The sequence below is a fragment of the Anser brachyrhynchus genome (assembly GCF_964034855.1).
Source record: "Anser brachyrhynchus genome assembly, chromosome: Z".
Lineage (NCBI taxonomy): Eukaryota > Metazoa > Chordata > Aves > Anseriformes > Anatidae > Anser > Anser brachyrhynchus.
The window spans coordinates 70,846,132-70,871,472 of record NC_137697.1 but is presented as its reverse complement, the minus strand read 5'-3'; the positions used below and the strand labels follow the sequence as shown (position 1 = coordinate 70,871,472).

Sequence of the window (25,341 nt, the reverse complement as noted above, 5' to 3'; positions counted from 1 at the left end):
GCCACACTCAGAGCTAGTGACCATGCCTCGTCTGCTGGTACCTGCCATCCACTGCACCATGCTCTTTTCAATGACGGCTCATTGTTACTTTTTTTGGAGGGAGCTCCAGCCCTTCCGATTGTCCTTGCTGGTCCTGTGTTGGGGATTGAGCTGATGGAACCTTTGCTCTTTGCTGGGGTACCCGTCTCCTCTTTCCTTCTGCCTACAAGACTTTCTTGAGGAGGCTGGCTTTAGCATACTCACTGCTTCTGCAGCTGTGCTCATGGGGTAGAGGGATGTAGGGCTTGCTGAGCAGAGCGCTGGGAAGTTGAGAGCCCTGCCTAGTGAAGCCTTCTAGGACTGTGAGCGTGTGGGGAAGGATGCATGTTCCAGGTGCTTCCCGTTGGAAGGCCTTGCAGCAGCTCCCGTGCCACGTGCTGTTGAGGTCTTCCTTTGTAGATCGTCGTGTGCTGAATGAAGTTCATCACAGTGCGACTGGGGTATACGAGGGGCTCGGTGTTGTCTCGCGAAGCAAAGTGGTGGCTTCTCCTTGTGGCCTCTGACAGAGTTACCTTGCGCTCTGCAGCCGTGTTCTGAGTGCACGAAGCTCCTTCGGCCTTGCTGCACTTCCCTTGCCTGCTTCCCAAAGTTTCTCTCTGCCAAGCGGAGGGCGGCTGAGGTGAGAGATGGAGGCAGAGGCGTCAGCACCGCCGCCTCAGGGGCCTCACTCTGGTCCCCCGCCCATGCTGAGGCGAGATGTGCGTGGCCTATGAGGTGTCGGCCCCTTTGTGACACGGTGGGTGACATCATGGGGCTCAGCTATAAAACCCCGTCCCCGCCGTGCCCGGCCACACTTCCCAGCAAGGCCTGGGAGGTGTTGGAGTTGCTCTCGCCAGCGCTGCTCTGCTCCACAGGAGCTGCTCTGCCAGCAGCAGAAGGCGAGGGGAGCCTGTGGGAGAGAACGCTGGTTGGGAAGTGTTGAGGAGGAGAAGGAGGAGGAGCCAAGGGAGTTTTGTAGCAGGAAGAGCACCTCTTTCCCAGCTGCTGTAAGGCAGGGGCAAAGATGAAGCACTACCTGCTCTTCAGCCCCTTGAAGCCTGAGGAACTTTCATTAATTAAGGAGCTCACCAGCAAAGGTAAGGCCCTGGGGGGCCCTTGTGGGAGCACTGTTGTCGCAAAGATGGACATGAGCTGTGGAAAGCTTGGGGCTGCCACTGCCGGGGGAAGGTCTTCTGAAGGGTCCTGGCGTCTGCAAGGAGAGCCCTGAGTGCATCAAATGTGCTTCCCAAGGTGCATCTGATGCCTCCCCTTCCTCCCCAGGCCTGTCCTGGGCACAGTGCGGGCTTGCAAGCTGGGCAAGGTCCAGGAGCTGTGCAGCAGCTTGCCCCAGCAGTGCGAGTGCTGGCTGAGGGCAAGGCAGAGCTTGATCACACACCACTGTCACCTCTGTGGCTATGGGGGTTCAGACTTCATGGGCATTGCCAACTCACCGCATCTTGGGATCTGTCTTTTGCTTTCCAGAAATCTGCCAAGTGTGGGATAGTACATCCAAATACATCAGAAGGCAGCTGTTGCGGAAGCAGGTGAGCCTTACATCCTGCCCCTGGCCCATCTTGCCCCTTTGGACCTGGGCCACGCAGCACCATCTTCAGGGCCCGCAAGTCACGCAGCACCCTTGCAGCTCTGCCCAGCACTGCCATTGATCCCTCTTCTTGCTTGCGTTTTCAGGTGGTGAATATTGGAATCGGAACCTTTGCCGTTGTGCCAGCAGACACCACTAGTGCCGATGGCAAGGCTATGGTTGTTCAGAAACCCGTGTTCAAGCCCTGCAGGTTTATGATGACATTTTACAAGCTCAAGTGTGCCGAGAACGAAATTTCTAGTAAGAAGCTTTTTGCTTTGCTTTCCCTGTGCAGCCCTTGCCTTTTGCTCCATGCAGTCGTCCCTGTGCCATGGCAGAGCAAAGTGTCTTGCAACATGGACAGGCCGAGTGTGGGTGCACATACAGCATCCCAGAACCTGCCCCTCCCCTGGGAGTCAGCCCCCTCTTTGCGGCTCGTCCCACCCTCTAGCTGGATGCTCGTAGCAGGTGGCAAAGCTTCCCTTGGCCTTCTGTTCCCCATCTGCTCTGCTCTGGAGATGTGGCCAAAGCTGGCAAGGGCCTTCCCCGTGGCACAGCATTGCACGAGGGCTGGGCGCTGCCCACACTTAGTGTGTGAGTTTGCTGAAATGCGTGGGGACTGACGTTGTTGCTTCATGGTTGTTTTCTAGTCGAGACACCATTTGCTCCGCTGGACTTTGAGCAGATTGCCTCAGACATCCACTTCCGACCAGAAATAGTAGAGCAGTGCATCCATGAGACCCTGCTTCTCTTCGCTGGTGCCCTCCTGGACAAAAAGGATGTGGAATTCTTCTTCAAGGGTATCGGCATTCTTACTGTGCGAAGAAAAGTGGTCACCATGAACTTCTACACTGAGTTCCTGCTGGAGGTGGATGACACAGACAACATGTATGAAGCTCTTCTCACGGTGAGTGGTTCGTGTCTCCGGGGCTGCTGGCAGCTCTGGCAATGCTGTCAAAGCTCTCTCAAACTGCTTTCTCCTTGCCTGCCTCGCCATCGGGTGAGACAGGCTCGAGGAGCTATACAAACTCTCGGTAGCACCTGGGCCTGTTTGTGTGAGGGGCTAATGACACCAAAGGAGAAAGTGGGGCGAGGATTTTGGAGAGGCAGCCATGTCCCTGAGCAGTGGGAACGTTTGCTACCTTTGGGAGCAAGGAGCCCATATCCTCGGCTTCTGCTGACGTGTGTCTGTCCCATTGCAGGACTCCAAGATGACGGATATGATTGCATCTGACGGCAAAAATAAATATACTCGTATCAGTGGAAATAGTTTCATCACACTACCAACGTGAGTGCCATCTCTTCTGCAACATCTGGCTGGCCAGGGGAGCTGGTGCCCAGCTCGTGCTTTGGGTGCAGCCCCTTCATGGTGCTTCTCTCCTGCCAAAGTGAGGCAGGACCAGCTCGTTGCTGGGAGGGCTTCCAGGCTGACCCCCTGCTCAGTCCTTCTGGGCAGTGCAGATGAAGCGGCCAGTCTGCAGTTGAGGGTCCCTGAGAGTGGTGGGAGGGTGTGAGGGGACAGCGAGGAGGACTTGTGTTGGGTCTGGCGGGAAGGAGAGGGAAGCGCGGGAAGAAGCTTCTGGAGGCTGTGGGGCCCCTCAGCTTGCACAGGCCATTGTGTCCTCCAAAGGTTCAGCAGTAGCTCCCAAAGAACCCTGTCAGCAGCTTCTTAGTGGGGGACACCAAGGGAACACAGTGCCTCTTTTGACAAGTGGTGTCTATCTGTTTCCAGGCTTATACTTCAGGACCCGCACTGCAATCCGATTTCCATCAAGCCCAAAAGAGATCCGCAGCCTTGGGGCAAGGGTGGCCGAAGAGGTAATGTCCCAGTGGGCTTCTGGCAGGGGGTTGCATGTTCTCCTCTCGTCCTCGCAGGGCAGGAGAGCCAATGTTGATGTGTGGGGCATGGGAGAGAAGGCAGCTGTGTGGGACAAAATGCCCCAGGAATGGTGGCTCCTAGGGTCGGCAATGAGTGTGGGTGGGCACGGCTGAGCAGCTCTGCTGCTGCCGCTGCCCTGCACAGACACAGAGGTGACATCGTGGTGTTCTCTTGCAGTGAGTGTGCTGGACCCGGTGGTGCTGGCTCAGAGGAGGGTTTCTCTAGCCAAGACGGCAGAGAAGAAAACCAAGGAGGATAAAAACAAGCAGGGTGACCAAGCCAGGTGAGCCTGCTGGAGAAGTGTTGTGGTGGAGTTGGGGGACATAAAGGCAAGAGCCTTTTGTGCCAGTAAGAAGTTTCCATAGGCTGCAGTGCATGTGCTCATGCCAAAAAGCACTGGAAACATCAAAGGGACAGCTGTTGTCCTGGTGGAGACATGGTCTTCCTCCTGCATAAGCACTTTCTGCTGCTGGAGCTAAGGTGTGAGCTGCGAGCCCAGCTCTTAGAAACTGCCTCCAAAAGTACTCCCATAAGCTAAGCCTGCTGTGTCTTTTTAGATTCCTGCCACCAATTCATGAGAGGTCTGGGGAAGAGCTGAAGAAGCCAAAACCTCCAGCTTATCCACGGCCATCCACGGCTTTTCCTCTGGACCCTCCGACAATGGTACGCCATAGGTATTTGCCAGCCCCGTTCCACTTTGGGGTCTCCAGAGCAAGGCAGAAGCAGCAGCTGATGCTGCCCACCATCCCTGTGCTCCTGCATGTACCCAGCCCCAGGAGACTAATGCTGTACGCGGTTGTGTTTCCCTTGCCTGCAGGGAGTGTGCTCTGTGTGCACTCAGATAGAAGAAAGACAGGAACGCATACTGATGGGCCACAGGCTCAAAAAGATTGAAGCTGAAATCTGGGACCAATACTATGTATGCATATGGAGTAGGAGCATGGAGCATGGCATGTTTTCAGAGCCCCCAGGAAAAAATGCCCCCAGCAGGCATTTGCCCTCCTCCTTGGGAGGGAGGGGAGCAGTGCAGGTCTCCGGCATGGCAGCGTTACAGTCACCACCTGGCCACTCAAGGGGCCTGCTGTCTGCCCGCTCCCCTGCACGCTGAAAGGAGCAAAGGGCCAAGCCAGCAGCGAGCTGGGCATGGGCACGGGTCTGCCGGGAGACTGTACCTCTCTGCAAGGGACCAGAGCCCGCAGTACCTGCGCTCTGAAGGCTAAAGTGAGCCTGTGCGAGGCACCTAACTCAGCAGAAGCACACCCCCAGGCAGAAACGGCAGGCCGTGCCCTGGGCTCACGGAGCAAGGGCTGTAGCCTTGAAAGCGCTGGCTGTTGGAAAGAGACCCCATTGGAGAGGGTAGCCCGCTGCTGCTCAGCGCCATTTGCTGCAGGAGTGCACTGGGAGGGGCAGCCTCAGCTCCTTGCAGCAGTTCTTTAGGAGACTCTCCTCTGGTTTTGCAGAGACCCTTCTGCCAATTGTTCAAGTGCTTGCGACGTCCTTCCCACATCGTGAGAAAGGAGTACGATCAGATGCTCAAAGAGAGGATGAAGCAGAATGATAAAGGCCAAAGACATACGAGCCAGAAGGCACCACAGGGATGGCACGAAGAGCCACAGCCCCCGAGGACAGCACAGACAGAGTAAGTGTGCACAGGCCCAACCGAGGCCTGGGAAGAGCCCTGGAGGACCTGAGACCCTGAGCCGTGTTCTGGGGTTCCCAGGGCTTGTCGTCCTCCCCTTCCTCGTGACATGGAAAGGAGCAGGGTGCGATGCCACCCCCAGGGGCCTCTCCGCACCCCCAGGCCGGGACTTGACACAGGTCCAGAGGGGAAGGCTGTGGGTGCAAAGGGCCAAGGGGGTCGCGTCTGATGGTGGGCATCTCTGTGGGACGTTGCAACACATCCCACAGCTAGGGGCGTGAGTGAGGCCTTGGGACACTTCTGTCCCTTCTTCCCCACACAAGTGGGGGAAGTGAGATGGTTTTGTGCCAGTGAGATGTTCCCCTCAGCCGTAGTGCATGTGCTCATGCCAAAAAGCACTGGAAACATCAAAGGGACAGCTGTTGTCCTGGTGGAGACGTGGTCTTCCTCCTGCACAAGCACCTTGTGCTGCTGGAGCTAAGGTGTGAGCTGCGAGCCCAGCTCTTAGAAACGGTCTCCAAGTGTACTCCCAGAAGCTAAGCCTGCTGTGTCTTTCTAGATTATTGCCACCACTTCATGAGAGGTCTGACGAGGAGCTGAAGAAGCCAAAACCTCCAGCTCATCCACAGCCTAAGCCCCCTGAGCACAGGGCTTTTGCTCAGGACTCTTCAAGACCGGTACGCCATAGTTATTTGCCAGCCCCGTTTGCCCTTGGAGACTCCAGAGCAGGGCAGAAGCAGCAGCTGTTGCTGCCCACCGTCTCTGTGCTCCTGCCTGTGCCCAGCCCCAGGAGACTAACCCTGCATATGGTTGTGTTTCCCTTGTCAGCAGGGAGTACGCTCTGTACGTACTAAAATAGAAGAAAGACGGCACCGTATACTGATGGACCATAAGCTCAAAAAGCTTGAGGCTGCAACGTGGAACCAATATGATTCAACGTTGCGGAGGCTGATGATGGAGCACAGGCAGGTATGGCATGCGTTCAGAGCCCCCAGGAAAAAAATGCCCCCAGCAGGCATTTCCCCACTCCTTGGGAGGGAGGGGAGCAGTGCAGGTCTCCGGCATGGCAGCGTTACAGTCACCACCTGGCCACTCAAGGGGCCTGCTGTCTGCCCGCTCTTCTGAACGCTGAAAGGAGCAAAGGGCCAAGCCAGCAGTGAGCTGGGCATGGGCACGGGTCTGCTGGGAGACAGTACCTTTCTGCAAGGGATCAGAGCCCGCAGTACCTGCTCTCTGAAGACTAAAGTGAGCCTGTGCGAGGCACCTAACTCAGCAGAAGCACACATCCATGCAGAAAAGGCAGTCCCTGCCCTGGGCTCCGGGAGCAAGGGCTGCAGCCTTGAAAGCGCTGGCTGTTCATAGGAGACCCCACTGGAGAAGGTAGCTGGCTGCTGCTCAGCGCCATTTGCTGCAGGAGTGCACTGGGAGGGGCAGCCTCAGCTCCTTGCAGCAGTTCTTTAGGAAACTCTCTTCTGGTTTTGCAGAAAAACTTCCGCCACCCGCTGGAGTGTGACCAACATCCTTCCTTCCGTGTCAGAATGGAGTACGACGAGAAGGTAAAGGAGAGGATGAAAGAGAATGAGGAAGGCCTAAGCCCTGTGAGCCAGAAGGCACCAGAAGGATGGCACGAAGACCCACAGCCCCTGAGGAGAGCACAGAGAGAGTAAGTGTGCACAGGTACAACTGTGGCCTGGGAATCCCCCTGGAGGCCATGAGCCCTCGAGCAGTGTTCTGGGGATCCCAGCGCTCGGAGTCCTCCCCTTCCTCGTGACACCGGATGGAGCTGGGTGTGATGCCACCCCCAGGGGCCTCTCTGCACCCCCAGGCCGAGGCATGACACAGGTCCCAGGGGAAGGCTGTGGGTGCAAAGGGCCAAGGGGGCCATGTCTGACGGTGTCCATCCGTGTGGGATGAAGCAACAGATCCCACAGCTAAGGGCCTGAGTGAGGCCTTGGGACACTTCTGTCCCTTCTTCCCCACACAAGTGAGGGAAGTGAGATGGTTTTGTGCCAATGAGATGTTTCCCTTGGATGCAGTGCATGTGCTTATGCCAAAAGGCACTGGAAACATCAAAGGGACAGCTGTTGTCCTGGTGGAGACGTGGTCTTCCTCCTGCACAAGCACCTTGTGCTGCTGGAGCTAAGGTGTGAGCTGCGAGCCCAGCTCTTAGAAACGGCCTCCAAGAGTACTCCCAGAAGCTCAGCCTGCTGTGTCTTTTTAGATTCGAGCCACCAATTCACAAGAGGTCTGAGAAGGAGCTGAAGAAGCCAACACCTCCAGCTCATCCACAGCCTACACCCCCTGAGCGCCCGGATAAACCTCAGGACCCTCCAACAACGGTACGCTATAGCCATTTGCCAGCCCCGTTTGCCCTTGGAGACTCCAGAGCAGGGCAGAAGCAGCAGCTGTTGCTGCCCACCGTCCCTGTGCTCCTGCCTGTGCCCAGCCCCAGGAGACTAACGCTGCACTCGGTTGTGTTTCCCTTGCCTGCAGAGGGCGCGCTCTGTGCGTGCTCAGATGGAAGAAAGACGGCACAGAATTCTGATGGCCCACGAGCGCAAACAGGTTGAAGATGAAATCTGGGGGGAATACGATGCAATCCTACGGAGTAGGAGCAGGGAGCGAGAAAAGGTATGTCATGCATTCAGAGCCCCCATGAAAGAAATGCCCCCAGCAGGCATTTCCCCACTCCTTGGGAGGGAGGTGAGCAGTGCAGGTCTCTGGCACAGCAGTGTTCTGGTCACCACCTGGCCAGGCAGGTGCCTGCTGTCTGCCCGCTCCCCTGCGCATTGCCGTGCGGAAGTAGCTGTTGCAAGAAGCAAAGGGCAAAGCCAGCAGCGAGCTGGGCATGGGCACGGGTCTGCCGAGGGACCATACATCCCTGCGAGGGATCAGTGCCCACAGTACCTGCGCTCTCAAGACTAAAGTGAGCCTGTGTGAGGCACCTAACTCAGCAGAAGCGCACTCACATGCAGAAAAGGCGGGCCCTGCCCTGGGCTCAGGGAGCAAGGGCTGCAGCCTTGAAAGCGCTGGCTGTTGGAAAGAGACCCCATTGGAGAGGGTAGCCCGCTGCTGCTCAGCGCCATTAACTGCAGGAGTGCCCTGGAAAGGGTAGCCTCAGCTCTGTGCAGCAGTTCTTTAGGAGACTCTCTTCTGGTTTTGCAGAACCCCGTCTACCACCAGCTGGAATGTGGCCGACGTCCTTCCTGCCTGTTGAGAAAGGAGTACGACAAGAAGCTGAAGGAGAGGATGAAAGAGAATGACAAAGGCCAAAGCCCTGCAAATCAGAAAGCATCAGATGGGTGGAAGGAAGAGCCACAGCTCCCCAGGTGAGCACAGAGAGAGTGAGTGTGCACCAGCCCCGCTGAGCCTGGGAACAGCCCTGGAGGCCCTGAGACCGTGAGAGTGTTCTGGGGTTCCCTGGGCTCGGAGTCCTCCCCTTCCTCGTGACAAGGCAAGGAGCTGGGTGCGATGCCACCCCCAGGGGCCTCTCCGCACCCCAAGGCCAAGGCATGACACAGGTCTCGAGGGGAAGGCTGTGGGTGCAAAGGGCCAAGGGGGCCGTGTCTGATGGTGGGCGTCTGTGTGGGACATTGCAACACATCCCACAGCTAGGGGTCTGAGTGAGGCCTTGGGACACTTCTGTCCCTTCTTCCCCACACAAGTGGGGGAAGTGAGATGGTTTTGTGCCAGTGAGATGTTCCCCTCAGCCGTAGTGCATGTGCTCATGCCAAAAAGCACTGGAAACATCAAAGGGACAGCTGTTGTCCTGGTGGAGACGTGGTCTTCCTCCTGCACAAGCACCTTGTGCTGCTGGAGCTAAGGTGTGAGCTGCGAGCCCAGCTCTTAGAAACGGCCTCCAAGAGTACTCCCCTAAGCTAAGCCTGCTGTGTCTTTTTAGATTCGAGCCACCAATTCACAAGAGGTCTGAGAAGGAATTGAAGAAGCCAACACCTCTAGCTCGTCTACAGCCTAAGCCCCCTGAGCGCCTGGGTTTTTCTGCTCAGAAAACTGCAACCACGGTACGCCATAGACATTTGCCAGCCCCGTTTCCCCCTGGGGACTCCAGGGCAGGGCAGAAAGGGCAGCTGTTGCTGCCCACCGTCCCTGTGCTCCTGCCTGTGCCCAGCCCCAGAGACAAACGCTACACATGGTTGTGTTTCCCTTACCTGCAGGGAGCGTACTATATGCGTGCTCTGAGAGAGGAAAGACGGGAACAAATACTAATGGCCCACAGGCTCAAAAGAATTAAAGCTGAATCATTGGTTAAATACGATTCCAGCATGCGGAAGCTGATCTTTGAGCGAAGACAGATATGGCATGCATTCAGAGCCCCCAGGAAAAAAAAAGCCCCAAGCAGGCATTTCCCCACTCCTTGGGAGGGAGGGGAGCAGCGCAGGTCTCCGGCACAGCAGCGCTGTGGTCACCACCTGGCCAGGCAGGGGCCTGCTATTTGTCCGCTCCCCTGCGCGTTGCTGTGCGGGAGGAGCTGTTGCAAGGAGCAAAGGGCCAAGCCAGCAGCGAGCTGGGCATGGGCATGGGTCTGCCAAGGGACTGTACCTCCCTGCGAGGGATCAGTGCCCTCAGTACCTGCGCCCTGAAGACTAAATTGAGCTTGGACGAGGCACCTAACTCGGCAGAAGCACACCCCCAGGCAGAAAAGGCGGGCCCTGCCCTGGGCTCAGGGAGCAAGGGCTGCAGCCTTGAAAGAGCTGGCTGTTGGTAGCAGACCCCATTGGAGAGGATTGCCCCCTGCTGCTCAGTACAGGCGTGCACTGGGAGGGACAGCCTCAGCTCCTTGCAGCAGTTCTTTAGGAGACTCTCCTCTCGTTTTGCAGAAGAACTTCCACCACTCGCTGGAGTGTGACCGACGTCCGTCCTTCCTCTTAAGAAAGGAGTACGACGAGAAGCTGAAGGAGAGGCTGAATCAGAATGTGAAAGGCCAAAGCCCTACGAGCCGGAAGGCAGCAGAGAGGGGGCAGGAAGAGCCGCAGCTCCCCAGGAGAGCACAGACAGAGTAAGTGTGTGCCAGCCCCGCTGAGCCTGGGAAGAGCCCTGGAGGCCATGAGCCCTGGAGCAGTGTGCTGGGGTTCCCAGCGCTCGGAGTCCTCCGCTTCCTTGTAAGACGGGAAGGAGCTGGGTGCGATGCCATGCCCGGGGGCCTCTCTGCACCCCACAACCGAGCCATGACACAGGTCCCGAGGGGAAGGCTGTGGGTGCAAAGGGCCAAGGGGGCCATGTCTGATGGTGGGCGTCTGCATGGGACGTAGCAACACATCCCACAGCTAGAAGCCTGAGTGAGGCCTTGGGACATTACTGTCCTTTCTTCCCCACCCAAGCTGATGGCCTTTCTTTTGGATCCTGCAGGAAAGGGGAGAAGATAAGGCTCTTGGACCACCGTGAGAAGGCCCAGGGCGTGCCGTCCACGCCAGGAAACCACAAGCGGCCCTGCAGCTTCCAGCTGCAGAGGCCGTAGCCATCAACTCCAACATCGAAAGCTGAGGCAGGCACCAGCACCAGTACCAGGGACACTCCAGCAGAAGCTCCCACCTCTGCTCATGGCGCTGCCCCCTTTGCAGTGTGAGAGCTGTTAGCAAGGGGTGTGAAGGGCGCCTTCCAAAGGATGAACTGCCAAATAAAGAGTGCTGGTGCCTGCTGCCAGCTGGACTGACCGCGCTGTTCCCTGCATGGCCTTTTTTTACACAGAAGAGGAGAGGAAAAGCCCTGCAACTCCCAGTATTGCTCCCATGGTCCCTCCCACCTCTCCCGGTGGAGGGCAGCTCGTGCAGGGGGACCTTGGGCCCTGTGGCAGAGGGCTTCTCCCAGTGCTGACGAGGACCATCTGCCGCCAGGGACTTGCTGCTTTGCAGCAATGGCCGGGAATGACAAGCAGGTTTCTGTCTGTGGTACACCTTCCTTGACATCCATTTTGCAATTAGTGGGCCCACAGACCCATTCTCCTGCTTTGGGGAGATTCTTGGATTCTCTTGCGGGATTCCTTTGGTGCTTTCTCTACACTCCCTGTCATCAATTAAGACCTTCAATAGAAGTGGTCTGCTTTTCCACGTTGAATGAGCAAAAAAAACAAAAGGTTGTTTTCTAGCTGAGACACTACTTGCTTTGCTGGACTTTGAGCTGATTGCCTCAGACATCCACTTCCGATGACAAAGAGTAGAGCAGTGCATCCAGAAGACCCTGCTTCTCTTTGCTGGTGCCCTGCTGGACAAAAAGGATTTGGAATGCTTCTTCAGGGGTATTGGCATTCTTACCTTGCAAAGAAAAGTGTTCACCATGAACTTCTTTACTGACTGCGTGCTGGAGGTGGATGGCACAGGCAACACGCTCAAAGCTCTTCTCATGGTGCATGGGTCATGTCTCTGAAGAACAATACTAGGAGTGTGAGTGGGAGATAGCAACTCCCTGCCAGGCCTGAAGGAAAGGCACCGGCGTGAGACACCCCAAACATTGGTAGACCCCCTGCCCTGCCGAGCAGAGGTAGGGGACCTCGGAGATGAGGAGGAATGGAAACAGGTCCCTGCTCGACGTCGCAGGCAACCCCCCTCCCTTTTGTCCCTGCCTTCCCAGGTGACCTTACAAAAGTTTTGAGGCCCTGGAGCTTGAGAGACCGGTGGGTGAGAATGAGGTGAACAGTCTACGCAGGAGGATGCCTAGGGCGAGGAAGTCGACTCCACGCCTCAGGACTGCCTCCCCTAAGAAAGAAAGAAGGGTGATTGTTGTAGGCGACTCCCTTCTCAGGGGAACAGAGGGCCCTATTTGTTGACCTGACCCTACCCGTAGGGAAGTCTGCTGCCTCCCTGGGGCCTGGGTCAGGGACATTGCCAGAAAGCTTCCCAACCTGGTTCACCCCTCTGACTACTGTCCTCTTTTGATAGTCCAGGCTGGCAGAGATGATATTGAAGAGAGAAGCCTGAAGGCTATCAAACGGGACTTTAGGGGACTGGGACGATTAGTAGATGGAGCGGGAGTACAGGTCGTGCTTTCCTCCATCCCTACAATGGCAGGGAGGGGTACAGAGAGGACCCGGAAAGCTCACCTGATAAACAGGTGGCTCAGAGGCTGGTGCCAACACAGACATTTTGGGTTTTCTGACCACAGGGCGCTTTACTCGGCACCCGGACTGCTAACTACAGATGGGTCCCACCTGTCTCTAAGGGGAAAACAGACACTAGCGCAGGAGCTGGCAGGGCTCATTGAGGGGGCTTTTAAACTAGGTAGGAAGGGGGACAGGGATGAAATAAGGCTCGTTAGAGGTGTGCCAGGGGGAACAATGTCCGGGTTGGGGGAGCAGGCAATGGTCCAACTGAAGTGCATCTACACTAATGCACGCAGCATGGGCAACAAACAGGAGGTCCTGGAAGCCATCGTGCAGCAGGCCAGCTATGACTTGGTCGCCATCACTGAAATGTGGTGGGACCACTCCCATGACTGCAGAGCTGCAATGACTGGCTGTAGGCTCTTCAGAAGAGACAGGCAGCACAGAAGGGGTGGTGGTGTGGCTCTCTATATTAGAGAGTGTTTTGATGTTGTGGAACTTGAGACTGAGACTGGGAATGATAAGGTTGAGTCCCTATGGGTTAGGATCAGCAGGAAGGCCAACAAGGCAAGCATCCTGGTGGGGGTCTGTTATAGACCGCCGAACCAGGATGAGGAGACGGATGAGGAGTTCTACAGGCAGCTGGCAGAAGTTGTGAAATTGTCAGTGCTCATTCTCGTGGGGGACTTCAACTTCCCAGACATGTCCTGGAAATGCAATAGAGCTCAGAGGAAGCAGTCTAGGAGGTTTCTGGAGAGCGTGGAAGATAGCTTTCTGACGCAGATGGTTAGCGAGCCTACCAGGGGAGGTGTCCCACTGGACCTTCTGTTCACAAACAGTGATGGACTGGTGGTAGATGTGGTGGTCGGGATCTGTCTTGGGCAGAGTGACCAAGAAATGGTAGAGTTCTCTATTCTTGGTGAAGTCAGGAAGGGGACCAGTAAACCTGCTGTCTTGGACTTCCGGAGGGCTGACTTTGACCTGTTCAGGACGCTGGTTGGCAGAGTCTCTTGGGAGGTAGTTCTGAAGGGCAGAGGAGTCCAGGAAGGCTGGGCACTCCTCAAGAAGGAAGTCTTAATGGCTCAGGAGCGGTCTGTCCGCACATGCCCAAAGACGAGCTAACATGGAAGACGACCGGCGTGGCTGCACAGAGAGTTGTGGCTAGAGCTTAGAGGGTTTATGATCTTTGGAAAAGAGGGTGGGCCACTCAGAAGGATTATAAGGATGTTATAAGGATGTGTAGGGACAAAATTAGAAAGGCCAAAGCTCATCTGGAGCTCAATCTGGCTACTGCTGTTAAAGACAACAGAAAATGTGTTTATAAATACATTAGCACAAAAAGAAGAACTAAGGAGAATCTCCATCCTTTACTGGATGCAGGGGGAAGCTTAGTTACAATAGATGAGGAAAAGGCTGAGGTGCTTAATGACTTCTTTGCCTCAGTCTTTAGCGGCAAGACCAGTTGTTCTCTAGATATCCAGTACCCTGAGCTGGTGGAAGGGGATGGAGAGCAGAATGTGGCCCTCACAACCCATGAGGAAATGGTTGGTGACCTGCTACAGCACTTAGATGTACACAAGTCGATGGGGCCAGATGGGATCCACCTGAGGGTACTGAGAGAACTGGCGGAAGAGCTGGCCAAGCCGCTTTCCATCATTTATCCGCAGTCCTGGCTATCAGGAGAGGTCCAGTCGACTGGTGGCTAGCAAACGTGATGCCCATCTACAAGAAGCACCAGAAGGTAGACCCGGGAAACTATAAGCCTGTTAGCTTGACCTCAGTGCCAGGGAAGCTCACGGAGCAGATTATCTTGAGTGTCATCATGCAGCACTTGCAGGGCAACCAAGTGATCAGGCCCAGTCAGCATGGGTTTATGAAAGGCAGGTCCTGCTTGACAAAGCTGATCTCCTTCTATGACCAAGTGACGCGCTTGGTGGATGAGGGAAAGGCTGTGGATGTGGTCTACCTTGACTTCAGTAAGGCTTTTGATACCGTTTCCCACAGCATTCTCCTCAAGAAACTGGCTGCTCGGGGCTTGGACTGGCGTACGCTTCGCTGGGTTAGAAACTGGCTGGATAGCCGGGCCCAAAGAGTTGTGGTGAATGGAGTTAAATCCCGTTGGAGGCCGGTCACTAGTGGAGTCCTCCAGAGCTCAGTACTGGGGCCAGTTTTCTTTAATATCTTTATTGATGATCTGGATGAGGGCGTCCAGTGCACCCTCAGTAAGTTTGCAGATGACACCAAGCTAAGTGCGTGTGTCGATCTGCTCGAGGGCAGGAAGGCTCTGCAGGAGGATCTGGATAGGCTGGAGCGATGGGCTGAGGTCAACTGTATGAAGTTCAACAAGGCCAAGTGCCGGGTCCTGCACCTGGGGCGCAACAACCCCAAGCAGAGCTACAGGCTGGGAGATGAGTGGCTGGAAAGCTGCCTGGCAGAGAAGGATCTGGGAGTACTGCTTGATAGTCAGCTGAATATGAGCCAGCAGTGTGCCCAGATGGCCAAGAAGGCCAACAGCATCCTGGCCTGTATAAGAAGCAGTGTGGCCAGCAGGTCTAGGGAAGTGATTGTGCCCCTGTACTCGGCTCTGGTGAGGCCGCACCTTGAGTACTGTGTTCAGTTTTGGGCCCCTCGCTACAGGAAGGACATGGACGTGCTCGAGCGAGTCCAGAGAAGGGCGACCAAGCTTGTGAGGGGTCTGGAGAACAAGTCTTAGGAGGAGCGGCTGAGGGAGCTGGGCTTGTTCAGCCTGGAGAAGAGGAGGCTCAGGGGCGACCTTATCGCTCTCTACAGTTACCTTAAAGGAGGCTGTAGAGAGGTGGGGGTTGGTCTGTTCTCCTACGTGCCTGGTGACAGGACGAGGGGGAATGGGCTCAAGTTGCGACAGGGGAGTTTTAGGTTGGATGTTAGGAAGTACTTCTTTACCGAAAGGGTTATTAAGCATTGGAACGGGCTGCCCAGGGAGGTGGTGGAGTCACCATCCCTGGAGGTCTTTAAAAGACGTTTAGATGTAGAGCTTAGCGATATGGTTTAGTGGAGTACGTAGTGTTAGGTCGAAGGTTGGACTCGATGATCTTGAGGTCTCTTCCAACCTAGAAATCTGTGATACTGTGATACTGTGTGATACTGTGATAAGTTGTCTTTAAGTCTCCCCAGCTTTTCTTTCGGAGTATGGCACAGTAACTGTGGGATCCAGAGCATCCATAGCATCCTTAGGTAAGTTTAGGACTTAGTCATTTGAATTAGGTACCTGCTTGGGTACTGTGCGTAGGCCTTTAAAAAGAGCCTTACTGATGTGGGGGATATTTATTTCAGCTAGTTCCATTCATTCATCACTATCATGATATGGCCTTAAGGGAAACAGATGACAATACACGTTGAGTACTTTGGGTTGTGATTGTCTCTCCATGTGGAGCAGAGAGCAATGAGGCAGTGCTGGCTGCAGTCAGGCCATATTTCACAGAAATAGCTCCCTTGGGTGATGTGAATCAGACATGGCCTTTTGCATAAGCCTTACCAAAACTGTTTAGGCTTTCTGAGCTCATTTTGATTCCAGGCTGTAAAATTTACAAGATTAGAAAAAGCTCCCTTATTTGTTTCCCACTGTTGAGCCAGTACAGTGATACCTTCAGTGGCCAGAACATCACTATGAGTCTCTTCTGTGCTTCAAGGCTGGCATCTTCGCTATCCAGAGCCATCCCAGTACTGGGTGAGAAAATTAATCTCCCACTGTAGGAGATCAGGTTCAAGACAAGCTAAGGAACCTGAAGGTGCACAAGTCCATGGGACCTGATAAGATGGATCCACAGGTCCCGAGGAAACTGGCAGATACAGTTGCTAAGCCACTGTCCATCATACTTGAGAAGTCGTGGCAGTCCAGTGAAGTTCCCACTGGCTGGAAGAGAGGAAACGTAACCACCATTTTCAAAAAGGGAAAAAAGGAAGACTGGGGGAACTACAGGCCAGTCAGTCTCACCTCTGTGAGACAAGCCCAGAGGAGGTCCACAAGGATGATCAAAAGGCCAGAGCAACTCTCCTATGAAACACGCCGAGAGATCTGGGGTTGTTCAGCCTGGAGAAGAGAAGGCTCCAGGGAGACGTTACACGGCCTTCCAATATCTAAATGGGCCTACAGGAAAGCTGGAGAGGCACTCTTTGTCAGGGAGTATAGTGACAGGACTAGGGGTAATGCCTTTAAATTAAAAGAGGGTAGATTTAGGTTAGATATAAGGAGGAAACTCTTTACTTTGAGGGTGGTGAGTGTGGTGGTTTTACTCAGGTGGGCAGCCAAGTTCTACCACGGCTGGTCTCTCACTCCTCCTTCCTCTTTGAGGAGGGGGAGAAAATACGACACAAAGGGCTCAAAGGTTGAGATAAGGATGGGAACATCACTCAACAGTTATCATAACAGGCAAAACAGACTCAGATTAGGGAGACAGCAAGATTTATTGCCTATTACTAACAATCTAGAGAAGTGAGAAACAAAGAAACCAAAAATGCCTTCCCCCTGCTCCACTATCTTCCACCTCCTCCCCCTGAGCCGCGCAGAGGAATGGGGGAATGGGGCTGCGGTCAGTATATAGCACTTTGTCTCCACCGCTCCTTCATGGTCACTCTCTGCCCCTGCTCCACGTGGGGTCCCTCCCACGGGATGCCGTCCTTCCCGAACTGAGCCTGCAGGGGCTGCCCACAGGCAGCAGCTATTCAAGAACTGCTCCAGATATGGGTCCATACCACGGGGTCCATCTGTCAGGAGCAAAGTGCTCCAGCCTGGGTCCCCACTGGCAGCAGCTCCTGCCAGACCCCCTGCTCCTGCGTGGGCTCCTCTCCACGGGCTACAGTTCCGGCCCAGAATCTGCTCCAGCAGGGGTCCTCCACAGGCCGCAGCCTCCATCAGTGCAGGTCCACCTGCTCCACCATGGTCTCCTCCGCAGGTTGCAGCGTGGAACCCTGCTCCACCGTGGACATGGACTGCAAGGGGACAGCCTGCTTCACCATGGTCCTCATCACAGGCTGCAGGGCACTTCTGCTCTAGTGCCTGGAGCACCTTTCCCCCTCCTTCTTCACTGACCTTGGGGGCTGCAAGGCTGTTTCTCACTCCTCTCTCTCTCTCAGCTGCTGTGTTGCAGCAGTTTTTTTGTTTGTTTGTTTTGTTTTGCTTTGTTTTTCCCTTTCTTAAATATGCTCTCCCAGAGGTGCAAACAACATCATTTATTGGCTCGGCACTGGAACAGGCTGCCAGAGAAGCTGTTGGATGGAGCTTTGGGCAACCTGGTCTAGTGGGAGGTGTCCCTGTCCATGGCAGGGGGTCTGGAACTAGATGATCTTTAAGCTTTCTTCCAACCCAAACCATTCTATGATTCTACGATGATTCTATGTCATGTCCTGGGCTGGGGAACCTTTCTTTCGATGAAAGTTGAAAAATGACTTTCAAATACCTATTGCAGGCCACATATCAGCACATCAGAATGTTATCAAAAACAAACAAAAAAGCAAAAAAAAAAAACAACCAACAAACAAGACAGCCAAGTGCTATGTAAGGTGAATGAAACATTAGAAGTTAATTCCAGTTTTCAGACCAGTAATTCTCATCCCAGCAACTTGAAAATACTTGCTAGTGTAGCATTGTTTGGTTCTGCTTGTGAGAGTACAGCAAGCTCTGGTAGAAGTACATGGTGTGAGTTATTTTGGTGACCCCTGTTCCCAACTGCTGAAAACTGCTTCTGGTGCTCACAAAGGGAAAAAAAGTAGCCATCATATTCCTAGCATTTGGATGTTTGTTTGGAACTTTATTGTTTGAAACCCAAACAGCTGAATAATGTACATAACAATGATGTAAGTATAAGTACATTATAAGTTCAAGATCCTTCTGATTCATATGTTAGAGGATGTATCTGATGATTCAGGTGCTTCAAAAGCTTGAGGAGATTAATTTTACTTCAGATGTTACCAGTATTGCAGTAATATTTTCTCCTGTCCTGTGCCTCCTCTGTTGTATTACCTGTCTTTAGCTCAACACAAAATGTATTCTCCATTCCATTTTTTTCCTCTGCTACGAATCTCTATTTGAGATTCCATGTTGTTATGATCCTTACTTTTTCTTCAGTGGTTTTCAAGCCTAATTCCCATTTCCCTGTGTTCTAGCCTTGAATATCTAGGCTGAGATATTCAGAATGCACCTCTGTAATTTGGACTTTTCATGCTTTTGTTGTATATTCCCAGGATACTGATAACAATGGCACAGTACGAGGTTTTGGGTCTAGGAAGATGAAAATTATGATACAATATTCACACTAGGAACAAAGGAGACCATGTTGTCTCCCTAGTACATTTTGATATATATAGCAAATTGCCTAAAAATGTTGGTGTCTTTCAAACCAACCAACTGCTACTAATTTTGGGATGGGGGATGTGAGGCAATGCGTTTTGTGATATAACTACTATGTAATATAACTACTTGTTCTATACTGCAGTAATTCAAAGTATTAACCAGAAATGAGGACTGACTGTGGATAAAGGTTTTTTTAGTCTGTATTTGGGACAAAGTCCTATCTAGAACTGTGCTTTTGATAAATCTTTGTTTGTTTGTTTGTTTTGTGATGCAGTCAGGTGTGTCCTGGGATTATAAATCCCATATAAATCACAATGACACCCTGTAATCTTTATGATTCTTATGAAGCTCTGTGGTAAAGCTTCGTACCTGCAGCACAACACAGTTCACTAGCAGAGACTTCACTGCATGAATAAGATTTAGTTTACTCAGGTTCTCTGAAGAAGGGGATACTAATTTACCAATGATTATCTAATTTTTATTCAATATTTTATTCAAGTTAAGTCCTTATGTCTTACTTCCATTTTTTTCTTCTTTTCTCTTTCCAGAAGTCAGTTATAAACACTTGTTTCTATCTGTCCTCCAAATTTTATTCTAAGTCCATTGCAGTAATTTTATCTGTGAATCTAATCCAAAACCTGCTGAAGTTAATGGAAAATACTTTTACTATGTACTCTACTTCTTTTGTAAACGTCAGCAGTTTTGCTCTTTTCCATAATGTTACTCAAATGTCTTCATTCCTGAATGTGATGTTCTCACTGTTATTTTGGAAAAACAAAGAGCAAGGGAGAGGAGAGAAATAGGGAGAGATAAGCTACAAGGAAGGGCAAAGTATCTATGGATATATTTTCAGTATCTATACAGGTAATAATAATACCTCTTGGCATATTGCAATAGGTAATACTTTTACCTAGATATTTTATGATGTTTCTTTGCATTTTTTTCTATGTACATTCTGAGTTCTTTCTGTTAAATTAGTATATTTCTAAAGCATATCTCAAACTCTTCTTTTTTTACTTTCTATTCTTCTCTATGTTGTATTTAGATTCTCATAGCTGAAAACAATAGATATAATGTGCTGGTACAATTGCAACATTTTCTTTTGATTGCCCTCTTTCCCCTCCCCCTCTCCCCCACTCAATCTGGGAAAAATTACAGTGCCAAATCCCTCCTGCTTCAAAGACTTTAAAATTTAGAATAATGAAGCATACCTACTAAAACCTGCGCTTAGTGTCACTTTTTATTTTAAACTTTCTCTTCAAGTATAAACACTTTGTGTTTCATAACAGGAAAAAAGGATGTATTTTCCCCCCTCTCTGCCCAACTGTCCAGCTTTTTATAAGGCTTCATGTCATTTAACACTCAGGCCCCTAGTGAGTGTGTTAGATAATGGGATAAAAGCTCATTTGCACTCCCACAAAGGAGCTCAGAGAGACAACGGGGGGAAATGAGAGTTCCCAGGTAACACCCAGCCCTGGCTGTTGCCATCCCATCCCAGGGACCACCATCCCATCCCAGGCCCATTTCCAGATGCCCAGCAGAGCACAGGGCCCCATTAGCATTTGGTAACCCAAATTATGGGCTCAGCAGGAGGGACATCCTGCCCAGGCCCCTTGCTGGCCTGATACATAGGTATCTTTCCCACCAGGAGACCTCCATCCTGATCACCCAGAGAGAGGAACAGGACATTTCTGAGTGCTGAGTGTGTCTGTCCATGCTCATCAGAGTGACTGGCCATGTATATATATATATATATGTGCTGTCTTGGTTTGCTCTGTGGGCCTGTCCTGTCTTGGTCCTGCCTTGGTCCTGCCTGGAACATGGATCTCTGGTAGTCATGCTGTCAGGCTGACAGATCCAACCCTCCCTAGTAGAAGTAGGGATTACAAAATGGCACAACTTGATACGATCGTGAAGTATTTGGAAGGAAATCTGAGAAAAGAATGTATGTATGAGTGGCCCAAAACTGCCCATGTGCTTCAGTATCCGAGGTGCCTGGTACCTTGTTCTCCTCAGAAAAGCTGCTAGGCTGAAAATCCCTGCTGGAGGTGAGTGAGGTGATCGTAGCGACTGATCAGGCCAAAAATCTGATATGCTGTCAGCTGATAGGGTATGTCTGAGCATCTCCCAAAAATTTCTGCAGTGGTTTTGATCTGAAACAAAGGAGCAAACAAAAAACCCAAACCCAAACCAACCAAATAACAACCAAACAACACCCCCCCCCAAAAAAAAAAAAAAAAAAAAAAAAAAAAACGGAGAAAACAACCAGAAAAAAACCAGACAGTTCATGCAGAACATCTAACCAAAATGCAACTGAAATAGGTGTCACATTCACAGCTTACTAATAATTGCTCATGAGATGTATGCTTTTTCCACATCCTAATTGTCACTATTTCACAGTAACAGTAAAAGTCTCATATCTGTCATTACGCAGTTCCTTTCTCTGGAATCCCCTAATAGTTTACAGGACACAAGCTTATACTCACTTTGAGACAAGCTTTTTCCTCCACTGGGGATATTCCAATGCATGGATTGGCCTTAGGTTTAGTTTACTAGATCACATTTTCCATGCAAAAGACTTGCTATGTAGCTCAGAACAGTGACATTTTGTATTCTCAGTCAGATAGTTTCACATGATTAACCTAACAGACAATTTTACAGTTTTACCTGAGACCTCCCTGATTAAGACCATAGTGCTTTATTGTACACAGTGCATGGTTAAGACCTACAGTGCATGGCTAAGTATATGGCTGTTTCCACACTGTTTATTCCACGCTGCATGACTAAGAAAAGACAATCCTTTCCGTTATTAATTTTAAACTACAGCTTTGAGCAAGTAAGTGCTATTGGAGAATAAATACCGTAATCCCCTTCTGTTTCTCAATGAATATTAGATATCTTCCTGGAGAATCCAGAGCAATTCAGAAATACTGTGTGCATAACATATAAAACATAATCCAAAATTTCATCTTGCAGAAGATGTTAGACTAGATTTGTATACTGATGTTTTTCAGCCTTAAAATTTAATGGTAGATACAATCTACTGAATAGACATGAAGAGTTCAAATGTTTCTATTGAATTAGTCCTATCTATGCTGAGTGTTTTACCTACATCTGTATAGGACATTGTATCAGTTAAGGATTCCTTTGCTGAGAATTAATTCAGAATTATTATTTTTGTGGTTTAACTGTGGCCGGTAGCTGAGCACCACACAGCCGCCTACCCACTCTCCCCAGGTGGGATGGGGGAGAGAATCGGAAAGGTAAAAGTGCAAGAACTTGTGGGTTGAGATAAAGACTGTAAAGCAAAAGCTGTCCATGCAAGCAAAGCACATTTGCTACTTGTCATTGGCAGGCAGGTGTTCAGCCACTTCCAAGAAAACTGGACTCATCACACATAATGGTTTCTTAGGAAGACAAATGCCATCATGCTGAACATCCACCCCTTCCTCTTTCTTCACCTCAGCTTTTATTGATGAGCATGACGCCACATGGTATGGGACATCCCTCTGGCCAGCTGGGGTCAGCTGTCCTGGCTGTGTCCCCTCCCAGCTCCTTGTGCACCCCCAGCTGCCTCGCTGGTGGAGCAGCACAAGAAGCTGGAAAATCCTTGGTTCTGTGTAAGACTGCTTTGCAACAACCAAAACATGGGTGTGCTATCAGCACTGTTTTCATCAGAAATCCAAAACACAGAATCATATGAGCTTCTACGAAGAAAATTAACTCTATCCCAACTGAAGACCATGACACACTTTCTTGGGATTATTTAATTTAGACTGCTTTTCAGATAGAGACAATTAGTTCCAAGAATATTATCTGTTGGACAGCTTTGATAAGACATGCATAACTATATGTATGTAGTCTTTGGCGTTACTTGGTTTAACAACATGTTGTTAGAAGTCCAATATCTGTTTGAAATTAAAATCGTAATAGCACATCCCTTAAAATACAAAATGTCAAATCTCACTATTGCAGGGTACTTTTGTTTGAAATCAAGGAAGGAGGAAGCTCCAGATTGGAGCTTCTAAGCCCTTTTAGGGCTCATGAAGGGAATCTTGTTATAGTGCTAGGCTATGTAACAGGTAGATGAAAGCAAATGATTGGAAATGAATGCCCCCATATTCCTACATGTGCCTCCAAGTAACTAGGAGCTGAATTATATGAAATCAGGGAAACCATTACATATTAATAGTTGATTGATATAGTTATTTCTCTTGGAGTGACCTAGGGAAGAAACTTGCCATCCCCTACTGCACCCCAGTTGCCAGTCTGCAGGTACTGCAGGTACAAATCAGTTACAAAGACCCTGTAAGTCCCTCTCATCCAGTCAGTTCTTTCTGTCTGTCTAGCTGTCCATTCATCCATTGGCATATTGGCCTTTTTTTGGAGTGAGGAATATCAAGTGACTATGCATTCAGTGTGTTTAGTAGTCATTTCCTTCTGCCAACGGAGGTACTTAGCATGCATGTAGAAGTCAGTGTCTGTCTCCAGTAAGTAAAATCACAGTTCTGATAATTATTTTAGCACGTTTGACTGTAAACATTTGAATGCACACTCAATTGATTTTTGTCCTGTAGGCTGCATCTTCTGCGGGATTCTGCAACTAAGTGTGCTGGCAGACTGCTCTTTGATTTGACTTCCTTGTGTTTGCGTCAGGAGGAGCATCCACAGTTGGTAGTACTGTGCCTGTATCTATTTTATAGGCACTCACATGTAAGAAAAAGTGCACACTGGGAGAACTTATGTTACATGTGAAATTGTATATGGTACAGAAACTAAGGAGTCATTTTCTGTTTAACAAAGATCACAGTAATATTTCACTAACCGGAGCTAGAAAAACACCAGGGGAAAGAACCAAGGTACATTTATTTATATGGATATTTTTCTTTTTGTAATACTCTATACCATTAATTTATATGTAAGGGAGAAGGATACTACCAGCAAGTAAATCTGGTAATATTTCAGATGAACTAGATGTCAGGAGTTTTCCTAGGGAGCATCCTGCAGACGTTCTGTGGTGCTACCTGTTGGATTATACTTTTCTTCTAGGGAGTACGTAACATGAATCTGACAATCTGACAGAGTTGGATCACAAGGAAAATGAATCTGACAATCCCGGACAGAGCTGGGTCAGACCTTTTTGTTTGGTATCGCTTACAGGTATTTCCTCCCAAAAGTTTTTTGACCTACTTTCCCTCCCATAGATCATGTAAAAATAACAAGATGCAGTTTAAATTAGGTCTTCCAGCACTTTCTGACAAAATACATAGATACTAATGTGGAAGCCTAGAGGGCAGACTATGTATCTCCAGCTGCTCTGAGTAGGGAAACAGCCTTCTGGTATCTCAGTGTATGTGTATTAACTGCTTTCAACATACTGATTGCCAACAGCATCTAGTCTGTTTGTGTTAAGGTACAGAAACTATGAGGCTGGGAGGGGAACTGCCAGTGTTTTGGTAGCATGACTGGAGATTATGCCATCATCTAAAATCATCAAAAGGCAGATGCCATTTCTTTTTCTCTTTCTATTTTGATTATTGCAATGCTGGTCATTACGTATCCCAAGAATGTCCATGAAAGCAGTAAGACAGGTAAATAATGGTCTGACCATGCTTGAATAAGCACCATTTAATTCACAGGATCCTTTGCAGTCATTTACAGTTTGGATGATATTTCTGTGGGTGTTGATGCACAAGAACTCAGAGAAAACTCATGCTTTGTATACACTGAGGGTGAGCCAGCCCTACTGTGCTCCCTCTGCCCAGTGTAAAAAGGCAGCTGTCCAACAGTACTTGGTTCTCAGACCATATTGATAGCTCCAGTCCTTATGTTTGAGGAGGAGAGTGAGACCAGGGACACACTCCCCTCCCACTTATTTTGAGAAAGGAATTTCTTTACATTCCTTGGTGTTTCCACACAGCCATGAAGTCCAAATGGCATTCAAGCCCTTTTTGATTCAAATAATTCATTTCAGAATCTGAACTTGCTAAATCATTGCTTCAGTACACCTTCTCTGTCACATGCTATTGACTTTGCTGGTACTATTGCTGCTCTCTCAAGTGATGAATCTTTCTTTGCAGGCTATGAAGAAAAAAATCAATTCCAGAGCCCCAAAGTAGGATTTAATTTGTCAGGACTTCCGTGTTCACTATTAGTTGCATATGACATGAGTTTCATTCACCAGATCAAAGTTATGTTGTAGTAACGCCTTAGAATGTTTTCATGATATACAGAAGGAAAGTGGCAATGAATATTTTTCTTTGTGATAAGCTTCAGTCATCTGCTTTACATATTTATGTTTGTGTGTGTGCATAAATAATTTGTTCAAGTGTGTAGACAAGCTGTCACTGCATTAGGTTTCAACTACCTGCTCATTTTCGCCTTTCAGATTTGAAGTCTGCACACATAGTTTCATGTTTTAATTTAAATGGTAAATTTGTCAAAATATTTTATTTCAATAGAACAAAAGTTATTGATCAACCAGTTTGAGGAAGGCAAACATGATTTGAAAAAAGGAGCCTTAGATCAATTAAAGAAAATCTGTTGAAGAAGTAGGTGGCTGAATAAGCTAAAGAAATCATTTTAAAATCATTTTTAATCGTGTATTGTGTTGTTACCTAACGACAGGTTCTCCCTCCATAGAGTTCAATTCAATTCCACTGCTTTCTGTGGAATCAGATTAACTAATTGTGGGGAGGGTATTGAAAGGAACCTACTAGTTGAGAAAACAAAGTGGATGAAGTATTTAAATACTGAAAACCTACACTAGCTGTACAGTTTTCCTTTTGCGCATCTACATTGTTGCACAAATGTTTGTTTGCCCCATGTCTCATGACTACTT

General features: G+C 50.1%; 1 protein-coding gene across 1 annotated transcript; it reads left to right on the top strand.

Annotated features, from left to right (window-relative positions):
• The first annotated feature begins 366 nt into the window (after window positions 1–366).
• LOC308185314 (uncharacterized protein) lies at window positions 367–4,552 on the top strand. Its single transcript, XM_080573244.1, has 5 exons — window positions 367–1,115; window positions 1,501–1,562; window positions 1,708–2,507; window positions 2,803–2,888; window positions 3,333–4,552. The coding sequence occupies exons 3-5, from the start codon at window positions 2,439–2,441 to the stop codon at window positions 3,493–3,495; spliced, it is 318 nt and encodes a 105-aa protein (XP_080429370.1). The 5' UTR covers window positions 367–1,115; window positions 1,501–1,562; window positions 1,708–2,438; the 3' UTR covers window positions 3,496–4,552.
• The last annotated feature ends 20,789 nt before the right edge of the window (window positions 4,553–25,341 follow it).